The sequence below is a fragment of the Centruroides vittatus genome, unplaced genomic scaffold (genome assembly GCF_030686945.1).
Source record: "Centruroides vittatus isolate TY-2023 unplaced genomic scaffold, ASM3068694v2 contig_2073, whole genome shotgun sequence".
In the NCBI taxonomy this organism is placed as follows: Eukaryota; Metazoa; Arthropoda; class Arachnida; order Scorpiones; family Buthidae; genus Centruroides; species Centruroides vittatus.
In genome coordinates, this window is record NW_027121287.1 from 250992 (window position 1) to 264263 (window position 13272).

At 30.5% G+C, this 13272-nt stretch overlaps 1 protein-coding gene across 1 annotated transcript; it reads left to right on the plus strand.

Annotated features, from left to right (window-relative positions):
• Positions 1–5253: 5253 nt before the first annotated feature.
• On the plus strand, positions 5254–9923 carry LOC136970635 (leucine-rich repeat-containing protein 70-like). The gene is made up of 3 exons (XM_067265084.1): positions 5254–5387; positions 8626–9505; positions 9578–9923. The coding sequence occupies exons 2-3, from the start codon at positions 8626–8628 to the stop codon at positions 9727–9729; spliced, it is 1032 nt and encodes a 343-aa protein (XP_067121185.1). The 5' UTR covers positions 5254–5387; the 3' UTR covers positions 9730–9923.
• Positions 9924–13272: the final 3349 nt, after the last annotated feature.

A 13272-nucleotide genomic window follows, 5' to 3' on the forward strand; every position in this document is an offset into this window, starting at 1 on the left:
TGCGTTTCTTTTTGCCTGGCTGCCGTTCAGAACAAGAGGGAACATATTCCGTGTTTTTTGAACCAGTAGTGCAGATCGTTCCTTCGCAAGTTCACCTATTTCCCTATCTTTTTTGGATGTTGTTGCTTTATTAATCCTTTTTTACCATCGATCCATTGTAGCGCTTTAAAAATAGTAAAAATAATTTGTTGAGTAGAAGAAATGCTTGTGGTAAGAGTAAAGCGGCGCAACTTTCCTCCACGAGAGTTGGTGCGTAACTAACCGACAAAGCCACCCATTACCAAGTTGCCAACTTTGAATAATCTAGTCTGGCAACACTTGCTGTCAGTGGAAATTCATTGACGTCGTAAGATATGATATGTCCCGATTTTTTATGTTATGATTAAATGTTGCTTTTCAATGTAGCTTTACGGAACCCTTGACCTTGCTTCATTGTGAGTGGTTCTCAAAGTGGGTTCCGCGGAACCCACTTTGAGAACCACTGCTTTATCGAATTCTACTGGTAGAAGTTCTATTGTCCGCGCCGCGAAAGAGTAGATATGAATCAGCCTGATCTGGAAGAGTCTAAGTCAGATGAAAGGGATGGAAAGAGACGTGTAGAAGTTGAAACATGGACCACAGCAATAAATTTGCAAAAACAAAATAAATAAAATAATAAAATTATTTGTGATAAAGATAGCGCAAGAACGTTTCCAAATGTAGAAAATAAAACAGACGAAAGAGATCATATCCATGTGTCAACTTTCACACATCTCCTCCCATCCCTTTCATCTGATATAGACCTTTCCGGCTCGGGCTGATTCGTGTCTTTTTTTCGCTGCGCCGACTACAGCAGAATAGAATAAAGAACTAATAAAATCTATTCGTATATATAATAATTTAAAATATTAAGAATTAAACAAGATAAATCATTTCCAAGTTACTTAGATCATTTCTCGTTCAGTTTTTAGCAGTAGAAGAATGCTAACAGGGACGATACGCCATCTTAAACGCCATTTTGAAATTAAGTGGGAAACTGTCGACCCAATTACGTTCTAAAATAATAAAATAGTTCCTAACTATATTAAAATATTTTATTTAAAAAAGTAAATATAGTCGAAGCCAACGCATCACAACTTTTGTGGTATTAAGTGAATATAAAGTGAGATAAATGGAAACGGGATGGAAACTACCCGAATTTCATCATTTCCAGAAATAAATAAATATTTCAAATAATTTTGATATCTTATCTTTAAAAATTGAAGTCTAAGTACACGGGCAATTAATCAAATTTTTACATATGGCGGCAAAATAAGATAATAAATTGTAATTAACAACACAAGTATCAATTCAACACGTATAATAATAATGAAATTATTAAGAAATTCTAATTTTCAAACATTACTGCATTGAATATAGGAATAATAATAGATACAATTACCTTAATTAATCATTGTTTGCTTTGCGGAATTGTATAGGGATAAAGTATAATCTGTATCGAAGGTAAACATTAAAGTCTCTCTCGACATATTTGCACTTTCTCTACAAAAATGTTGCTAAAAATTCTGTCATATAAATACACAGAAATTAGAAAGTGTAGAAATTCAGATTGACAATCGTTTATTTTACCAAGTAAAATAATTTTGAAAAAACTTCGTAATATAATCTTAAATGATTTAATACACGTAAACGTGTCCTTTCAATGGATTTCTTTAAAGGTAATTAAACAGAGAAGTCCTTTAAATGATCTATTTTATTATTCGAATATTTTGCAACTACAACGAATTATTTTGAAATTATTCAAATTATTTATCTGTTAAAGCAGTTATGGAGCCTACCGCTCTGGGGGCTCCGGGTTCGAATCCGAGCGAGCAGCTCCAGGAATTTTCGGAGGTAGTCCGGATATGTCGGACCGACATCCTCACCATCCGGACGCTCCCATTGTGGGCCCGACCAAACCCATTGCTGAATATGATTAAAAATACCCACGGGGCAGAAATAGTAAAAATAAAAAATATGAAAATAGATCAATATTGATACCTTTTTTAGTATAACAGTCTATATATGGTATAATATATCCAAAGTCTATATATAAAATATCAGATGAGTTAGAGGCGTATATACAGTAGACCCCCCCTCTTTTACGACTGCCCGTTTCTATTACAATGGTGTTAAATGCGGTATTTAAGCGCTATATTTTTGTTATCCTCCTCTTTATAGTATTGTGTAAATAACACTGTATTTCCAAGAACATAATCTCAATTTATAACATTTAATTTTAAGAAGAGAAATCTCTCGCTTTACGACGGATTTCTACACGGAAATTAAAGTTAAAAGCAGATTTTTATTGTATATTTATCTCTATTCAATCTTTATTTATATACATTTTATCTATATTTTTTATTTGATAAATTTTTAATTTTATTAACTTTTGTCCTGTGACACTGGCATTTTAATTTTAAAAAATTTTGATTTGTGATGAATTATATCTTATTGAAAGCAGAAAATTTTAATTTAATTTGCATAATACTGAATTTTATTATCAAAACATTTTATATCTAATAAAATTTACGTTTAATTGAAAAAAAAAACAGTCAAAGTTCGAAGTAACCAATTATCGTTAAGATAACCGTATCCTGCACCTATCAGCGTTAAGCATTTATAAAATCTTTCAGGAACGTATTCTCCCAGTTTTAACAGAGAGATCTGCCGATTATATTTAAAATCATTCTTATTTAATTTTATTTTTTATTTAATATTTCAAGTTTATGTAGTGCGTTATAGTGACTCATTCGAGGGATTTCCAACTAAAATTGTAAATTTATTTACACTTTATTTGTTTAATAGCGAGGTTGCGGCCGAAGTTTTCACCTCTAAAACGTGGACGTCGAACGTCGAGCGCCGCTTACAAGATAGCGGCGCTCGACGTTCGACGTCCACGTTTTAGAGGTGAAAACTTCGGCCGCAACCTCGCTATTATCTTCAAGTGTTTTGTTTCTAATTTTTTTCCCTATGATCGTTTTACTGATTTTTTTAAATTTGAATTTAAAGAAATTAGCGCATTGACTTACCATCTCTTCTTAAATCCCTCGATAGATTAACCTTCCTCGGGGTTCATTGCGTGTTTGAAACAACTTGAAGCATTATTTTACGCGATTACAATTTATGATTTTCAGGAGATTCCGAGATTTTCCATGAAAATTATTCAGATTTTTTAAACTAAGTATTAAAGAAACCTGATATGTTTCATTATATTGATCTAGAGAAAAAAAATTGTAAAAAAACTGTTGTATTGATAAAATTCACGAGAGTTCCTTGACTCGAGTCAATTTACACGGAACCAACACCTAAAATTAAGAAATTATAAGGTTCAAAATTGGTTCAACAAGCTTAATTTAACGCAGGAAATTATATAAAAAGGGGTGAATGAAGAAAGGATCCATAAAAAAACAAGAAATATTAGCACGATACCATTCAAAAAATCGTCTCTTGAAACAAAAATAGACCAATTGCCGAAAGGTAGATGAGTTATTAACGATGCTGCTATTGCAACTAATGATGATGATGATGATGATGACGACGACGACGAGGACGACGAGAAATTCTTTCGCGGAAACGAAAGAAAAAATTACCTTTAATATAGTTATTAAAAGTAAATAAATGATAATATAATTTATTTTATTCTATGAATAAATTAAACGTAATATTTTAAAAGTATGTTAACATTATTTAAGCCTTACATTATCAAAACTTTATTTTAAATATTTCTATTATATTTAATTGTTTAATGGTTTTCTCACAGTGAATTTTCACAATAAACAATGTTTAAGACGATTTCTAACATTTTAACACAAGAAAATACACATGTATATAAATTCTTGTATTTTCTTGCTGTTTTTTTCGAGTGTAGGATCAATAATATGATGTAATAACTTGTCAAAATCTATATCAATGAACTACAGTTACTAAAGTAAAAAGAATTTAATCAAAGTTGGCAAATCACCCAGACTTATGACAAATTCCCTTCTGGACTTATCAGAAACACCTACAGCAATTTACATACATTAATCATTAGTAACAGCTAATTTCTGCTTAGGGGTGGTTATGATTCTGCAGATTAATGTCAGATCGACACGATGTGAATTTAGTTTACCATTTATTTAAAAAAATTTAATTTTACAAAATTATGTCTACCATTTTTTAATTTAATTTAAAATTTATTTATTTATTTATTTAAAAAATGCTCGAGTAAAGGAAGCTTCGAAATAATTATATATTTCTACAGACGTAATTAAATTTTAATTAGCATTTAAGGTGTTAAAAAAACAATTAATAATATTAATAATAATGAGAGGGTCAGATGGCCGAAGCGATATAATAGACGATCGCGCTGGGGATCCAGGTTCGGGTCCGGGATATTAATTTGTTTTGCATCGAAGGTATTCGCGAGATAAGTTATCATTTGGGCCTTGCCCTTCTCGATTAAGGCAAAAAAATTAAGGTATTAAGTCATAATAGGATTTCGGTGCATTGCGGGTTCTGCCAGCCTACGAAGGGCCTTTTTTAGGTTAGCCAAATCTATGTCGGAAGCTAAAAAGGGGCTATCTAAGTGGCTGCAGGGAGAAAGAATTAAAATTAAAGAACATAATAATATCGAAAGCGTACGAAATTATAAGTATGCAAAAAAGATTTAATGAGACTTACTTCCTGTTATCTCTTTGTTCCTCCACTTATCGAGTATCTTTTACGATTGAAAGTTTCATAATTATAGATTAATTATTTGAACTTTCTATTGATTCCTATCTTTTTATCTTCTTATTACAGCTTGTAAAAATGAAAGATTAAATAATTAAGCTAACAAACCATTGTTTTCTATCAGACACTTTCTAATGTTTCCATCAATTAATCCGGATTAAAGGGATTTAAATTTATTAAGAAAATAATGGAACCTTGCCAAACGGAACTTCAAAACCTTACCTTTTTTTTCTTTAAATATTACTCATTAAAATTAATATATATCTAATAATACATCTGTAGTTGGAGTTTGAAAGCCATTAATTAATTTAAATCATTATCATTTCCTGGTATCAATTAAATTATGATGGGGGGAAAGTCGATGAAAAAGTGCCCATAAACAATTCTGGAAATATGGGAAATTCCGTATTTGTCCATTAACAGTTTCCTCTTAATTAAAATAAGCTTTCGCCGACTAAAAATTAAGATCCAATGTTCTACTAAACCAGATCGGATGTGAATTGTTGTAAAGGTAATTCACGATCAGACAGAGGAAATGCTGTATGTACATGTGCTACACTTTCTATGACGTTTGGATCGCGAGTTAACCACCCAACATTATAACGGTTAAAAGTACACCTTTCGCAATACTGAAGTGGAGCCACTCTGATACGGTAAGAGCATATTTTTCTCTTTATTCTTATCAAAATTCCTTCCTACTTATTCATTTTTTGCTTCGTAATTAACAGGTAAAGAGTTAACACAGAATTAATTATAAATTAGGTTAAAGCTTTGTTTTATTAACTTCATGGTTTATACTTTAAAATGTACAGTTTTAAATAAGAAAATATTAAAAATATATTATTTTTTAACCAAAATATTATATTTTAAGCACTCTTTTTTCCTATTAAAATACTTTTTTCCTGTTAAAGTTGTGCTAGAAACGTTTCTATCCAACGAATTCTGCTTCAAAAAAAAAAAAAAAAAAAAAAAAAAAAAAAAAAAACAGAAATTCTGCTTAATTTATCCTTTATAAACTTAAATATAGAATATTTATAGTAATTATATAATAGACATTTTATAATTTAATATATTAAATGTATATAAAACTCAATTTAGTTACATTATTAGAGGGAATTCTATGAAATGTTATCTCCTGTTTTTGGTTAAACAAATAAATTAAATTCGATGTTGTAGATACTATTGTCTTTAGCTTAATTGCTACTCTTTGTGGTTTCTTTTATTCAAACTATTGTTCCATTTGAAGGTAATGTCAAATTTTGTGAATTATTTTTAAACGGGTTTCTTTTTTCCTTTTTTTTTTTTTTTACGAGTTACTGGTAAAAACTGCAAACTTTTCTCGGCCTTTCTATGCACAATATACCTTTTAAACGTTTAATTATTACATAAAATAATTCGTACATAGACTGTATTTTACGCGCTTAATGGAGTTAACACGTAAATAGATAATTATATATTTCATTGTAATTATTTTCCCTTTCGATTGCGCCATTACGTTTCTATAATTTAGCCATTTAACAGGAGTAGATTTTTATCTCGCTGTTTACAAAAAATACAAACGAAGTCATTAATATTTCATTAAAACGTTCGATTATTTATACGTTGATCCGATAAATACAGAGGATTTTACGTAATAATTGAGGCTCCGAAATGGTGCCGTATGGCTTCGTAGTGTGTTAATTTCGCGAATTTTACAACGAACGGCTGGCGAGTTAATATTTTACGAGTATCTTAACCTAGATATAGCTTTACTTTACGCTCAATTTGCTAATGGATCAGAAAAGAAACAATTGTAAGCATCTGCGCAAACAAACATTTCGTGCATCCTGTTCGATCCATTGTTAGGTCTAGGTCGAGTGTGACAAAATGGCGTCCAAACGTGTAAAGAAATACCCACATTTTTACTTAACCACAAAACAAAATTACGTACATACTATATAATCGAGCGTAATTACCTTCAATATATATTATAATTATTCATTTACAACGAATAATTTACAGAAAACAATTGAAGCGAACTCCTTATAAATTCATACTTTTGTTTACAGAGACGACTCAGAGTTATAACATTAAAATAATTAAAATTCAATTAATTTTTTAACTTTAAAAAGAAAAGTATATATATACATATATATATATATATTTATTTATTTATTATTATTTAATTTAAAAATCAGAATTTTCGACTAACGATGGCCGTAAAGTTTTCGGAAAAGCATCAAAAATCATTTATTGTTTCTCACATTAATTATCGACAATGTCACGTTCGAACGTTTTTAAGTAGAGCAATTTATCATTAGTTTTGATTATTTAGTTCGGAAGAAGCCGAACAACTTTTTGTCAAAATATAATTTTTTTCGCCGCTTCCTTTTGTCAGCGAAACGGTGCAACGTCCGAAACACGTCGCGAATTGTAAAAGGAAATTCAAATAAAATGTCAAAAATTCGTCTAAAAATCTAAGAATTACAAATTTCATTTACATTTACATTTACTCGCATTCCAGGAAACGATAAATTTAAAAATGATGTAGCTAATGTATTGACCTACCGTCCATCTGTTAGCGTACTTAAAATTAAAGAAAACACGTTAATATCAATTCAATTTTTAAACTCGAATTTTTTTTAATATAAAATCGACAAATTCTTTTCGTGTTTTCAAATTTATAAATATATATATAATGGAAAATATCTGTACTAAAATGTAGAATAAATATTAATTTTTCTCTTTAAAATATTCAATTTTTAAACTATAAAGAAATTTTATAAAACTATAAGAATTTCGTTTATTGTACGCAAAAAGAAAAAAAACTTGTATATCACTTAAGCGTGTTGCGAGAAATATATTTCAGATATTTGTGGAGAAAAATGTATCGTTTCAATTTTAAAATATTAAAATATTTTAAGGCTTTTAAGCGAGTTTCTTAAGAGATAACCCGAATATCTTTCTCGCGACAGTGTAACGAGTTCCGTTACGAGAGCGTAAGATTATACGCATCGCTTTCTATCAAAATCTTATTCAAATCTATTAAATATAAACAATTTATAACGTTTTTCGACTTTAAACGTAATTCCTTTAATTTATTTATATATAATAAGATAGCTAAATTTTGTTAAACGTAGAGTTTCTTCACTGGCCAACACGACATTAAGAAGAGTAATTTCTTCAAAATTCAATTTATTGCCATCGAATAAAATATTTATGTATTAAACTTCGGGAATAACGGGCGAGAGCGTAAGTCCGAATATTATTCGAAAATTTTAATATATAGTCGACAAAAACGGAGCCAAAATATAAAAAATTACAGACGAAAGTTGAGTAACGGAAGAGGAAAGTATAGAAGATATTATCGATTTCCAGTCCGAAAAAGACGAAAGTACAGTTAACTTTTACGGCGGTTTTTCTTTTATCAAATCATAAATTGGTTAAGGAAAAAAATACAATCGACTATAAACTTTTAAAATAATTAAAATGAAATTATTTAATCGATAAACATTTACGTCGAACGAAGATTCCGTTCGAAGAGACGAAACGATACGAACTAATTTAAAATAAATTAAATATTAATAAGTCTTCTTACTTTATTTAAATATTAAAAAACAGATTTCTTACGTATTAAAATAATTTATTAAATTGATTTTCCTCTTCTTATCTTAAGCCGATTGCGCGAACAAGAAAAAGAATTAATCACGACATTATTTGTTCGTTAACGTTAACTATTATAAAGTAACATTTATTTTATTTAAAAAATCTACAAATAATAATAAATTAATATTTGTAAAATAGTTTTACGATATCGAAGAGTACGGATAGTCCCTCGAATATCATAAAAAAATAATTAAATAATAAAAAAAGAATTTAACCATTAAATTATTTATATATTAATTTTTTTAGATGAAAATCTACTGGATTTTTTATTTCTTCGCTCGGATGTGGATGCAGCTACGCTGTCAAGAGATAGTTATCGGGAAGGAATTAGCCATTGCCAACGATAAAAGATATCAATTTGTCCACCGCGGATCGAATTATTGGTGTCCGCAGAATCTTGACGAATGTAAATGCGAAGGGGAATACAGTTTCGCTTTGTTAACGTGCAATAATATAAATAATCGCACGTTAGAGAAATTCTCGAGAATTTACTTTCCTAAAACCGATTTTGGAAAATTCTCTTTAACTAATTCCGACGTTAAAATTTTATGGAGAGGATTATTCGGAAAGTTAACGTTTCAATACATTTACGTTAAAAAAGTATCTCTGACAATCGTAGAAACGGGAATTTTTAATCGTATGTACGAGTCGATGGAGAGATGCGAAATTACAAATTGCGATCTTCGCACTTTCCCCTTTTCGGACTTAAAATTTTTTAAAAAATTGCAAGTTCTCCGTTTAACTTATAACGCCATTAGAAATATACCCGATTCGGCGTTCGGAAACGTTCCGTCTTTGAAAAAAATTTATTTAGATTTCAATAAAATTAATTACATCGGTTCGTTCGCTTTCAAGGATCTCGTCAATCTCGAAAGTCTGGACCTAAGATACAATAAATTAGTGGTTCTGAACGACTACGCTTTCGCCGCTAAATCGAAAAATATCCATTTAATCTTAGACTTATCCTTCAATTCGATCGCCGTGATTCGTAATAGCTCTTTCAATAATCAATGCCCCAAAAAATTGTATCTTAATAACAACAACCTGAGGATTCTCAATAGAGCAACTTTTAAACCGATTGTGGAAAAGATGGCTCGAGTCGACCAAGGAGTTATTCACGTGGAAGGTAAGTTATAAATAGTTTTATTTCCGTGTTCGTAGCATAATTACGTACTCATTGGAAGCTTTTATGTCTTAGACAATAGATTTACTTGCGACTGCTCCAAGGCGGAGTGGTTGGTACTTTTACGAAATGTGGAAAAGAGACGCATCAAAGGATTTCGATGCAAGAATAACGATAAAGGATTAGAAGATTTAACGTTATCCGATATGGGATGCAAAAGTTATTAGAAGTCAAAGTGTTCCGACGATTGCATTTCGCTCGTTGCGCTTGGTCCAAAGCAATAACGATATTAAATAATTAAATCTTGTTACCATTTTTATAATATTTTAAAACTAATAATTTCTCGTATACGAAACGACGTAAAATATGTATTTCTACATCATTTTATTTAGAAATAAATTTATTATATTTTCAATAAAAATTCCCATCCGTTGGAAATCATTTTTTTCTATGATTCGCGGATAAAGTTTCAATAAAAACTATTGAAAGAATTCGGACGAACCTTGGATATTGATATAAAAATGATTGAAAGTTAAAAAATATTTCAATGGTTACGATACTTTCTGCAACAAATAAAAGTGAGAATTTCCAGGAAATGACGTCGATTTTAATCAAAGGATCTTACGATAATCAGGAAAAGCGTGACAAAAGTTCATCTCTACGCTTGAAAAGAGGGAGAATGGCTCATTTTTCAATTATTAAACTATATAAAAGGTGCGATTCATCGAGTTCCGATTGTTAAAATATAACAAGTTCGGACGAAGAAACATTTAATTTCCAGATTGACGTGTCGCCGATTACTTCTTAACATACGGGATTATTAAATTACCCGAAATTATCTCAATTACTCGACATTAAATAATTCCACCGTAATCTTTCTTGATAAATCTAAATTAAGGATTCTACACATCACCTTCTTCCAATTGCTCCATCACATCCTCCGGCATCCATCATTTATTATCCCTTCTCTTAATGTATTTTCGTTTTCTTTCACGCAAAATTTTTAAAGATTTATCTTCTTAAATATCTTCTATAATAAAAAAGTATATATTTTAAAAACTCGTAGAGAATTTATAGGTTATACGCGTATAACCCATCCGTTGCTTCCACCAATGAAAGCGACGGATGGATTGAGATTAATTTATGTCAAAATTCTTAATGTAATAATAACAATAAAATTAATTTAGACAAATCGAGACAGAGTTTTAGAAAAAATGCTAAATTAAAACTCTCGCTTTGAGGCATTTGACATTTTATAAATTAAATTAAAGCAAACGTGTCACGCGAGTTTCGGGGTTTTTTTTATTGCGCCAAGCAAATTTATTCATTATCGCTTCTTGCGTTAATAAATAAAATTGAATATCATTAATTACTAATTAATTAATTACATTTATTATCTATCTCTTATTAAATTATTGTTATTATATATTTATTCTTTATTTTTAAAGCTGTAAATCTAATTATAAAATAGTTTTATTAGTAATGCTGTTTTTTTGTTTTTTCTTTTGTTTTTAAGTAAAAATTAATATTTTTAATTTAAATAATTAATAATTTTTCTTTTTAAGAATTTAAAAAGTAGTTTTTTTAGATTAACTAAATTATTTAAAAAATTCCAAGTTTTGTAACTTTTATGTGTCGCCATCTGTTAATGATAACGCGAATTATTTTTATCGACGTTAGTTCTGTTAAGGTCTACCCGTGGGTCCTGTTCGATTTGTCTGTTGATGGGTCTGTATGAGCTTAACTTCAATTTATTCCCTTTTCTCCTTCGATCTTGCTTCCCTTCCTTCTTCGCCCGTAAGGGGAGGTTCCGAGAGGTCGAAGGTCGGGCCACCACCTTTCACCCGAAGTCAACCCGGTGACACATGCCAGGTGGAATCGTGTCGGCTTTCCTCCCACTAGGAACCGTACAGATTTTCTTCGCTTCGTATTATTTTATTTTACTTATCGGAATAAAAAAATAAATTAAATTAAAATAATTTGAATTCATTAAAACATTTTTTTTAAATTACAGTAGAGAACCGAAAATCGGAATCAATTGGGGACTGGGGTTGTTCGGATTAGAGATTTGTTCCGATTACGGTTTATGTACGAAAAAATATACTAACCTGTCCGATGTTCAAATTTTTCTCCGTTGCGTGTCGCTTCGCGTTGAATTTCTCCGTTGCGTGTCGCTTCGCGTTGAATTTTCGTCGATTTTAAGCCTAACGAAAATTTTTATAATAATAATCGAGGCTATCGTATCGTTAAAAATTATTTCTTTATTTTGTACAAACAAAATAAATATATTGAAGAATATAAAAACATGAAAATTATACTTTAGAAGTAAATTTAGTATCAAAAACGTTCGATTCGGCACGACACAGTCCGACCGAAAATCGTGCCGATTACCGGCGATTCCGATTACCGGGATGCCGATTTACGAGTCTCTACTGTAATTGGAATTATAATTTCTAAATTAACCGCCAGATGGCGATATCAAATTACAATTTAAATAATCAAAATATTATTCGCGTTAGAAAGACAAAAAGTTATTTTAAAAAATATTCTGTAAAATATTTAATAACAAAAATTATTAATATAACATAGTCTTGACCTTAATTTATAGAGAAAGATTTAATAGACATCGCAATCTACTGTGTATATTTCAGATGCCAAGAACTCGCGTAATATGGCCAGTTCTTTCAATTTAAATGGTGGAATAATTTGATATTCCTGGAAAGGGGTGAGGCCTCACATTTGTGGATGACCCCCCTGGTTTATCTCACCTCTGTCGAGCCCTGTTAAACATGATTTTATTGTAGTTGTGTTTAAGATTTTCCTGTTTTTTTTTCGTGTTTTTCTTCGGCAAATATATTTTATCAAGTTGGCCCTTCAGTTTCGATACAGCTTTAGTAATAATAATGGCCAATTAATAACGTTAAATAAATTAAGCTCTGGCTTAGGACTCGCGAGGCCTTCAAATATAATAATTTTACAATAAATCGTGTTTATAATTTTATAAATGTAACATTTAAAGTGCCCGAAACTAACTACTTAGATCTTTCGCCCGTATTAATTTTCTATTGGATGTTAGGTATTTTATACGAATGGTAATTGGTTATTGTACTGTAAACTTTCATTTAATCTCGTAATTAGGATTAGTGGCGCGTTATCTTACCGGCAAAAAGGGCAATTGCTTAGGGTCATCGTCAACAGGGGGCCCCAAACCGATCTTTTATAAGAAAATATTTTTCCTCAAAAATTCTCCCGAAGAAAAATGTCAACGCCGTATACAAGGGATCCCGTAATTCAAATTCACCCGAGCCCCGCGAAGGTATAACGCGCCACTGCATAAAGGAAAGATTCGAGACTCGAAGCGTGCCTAGAGGCCCTACACTAGGATGAAATTCCTCGATACGCCTCACAAGAATACCTACAAGTATAGAATTGTCCCATCCAGATCACCATTCCTTAATAGTAAAATGGGTGTTCAAATCTCGTAACTAGACTAATCGATGATAAAATTTGGAACATAATTAGTTAATTTTAATTAAGCTTGGATGTAAATTTAGCAAATTATTCTAGAGTTTCCCTATATTCACGCAGTTAATCAACCGAAACTTTAGATTTTCGAGCGACGGTCCGATGATTTTTTCACCATATTTGCCTATCTTTAACCTTCTATTCTCGGTATCTCGTAAATGGTTTCTATTCTAAACAACGTAAACTTGTATTTTGCGCCAAAGGCGAATCGTCGTTAACGCCAGACTAAAGATTCTTCTAGATAA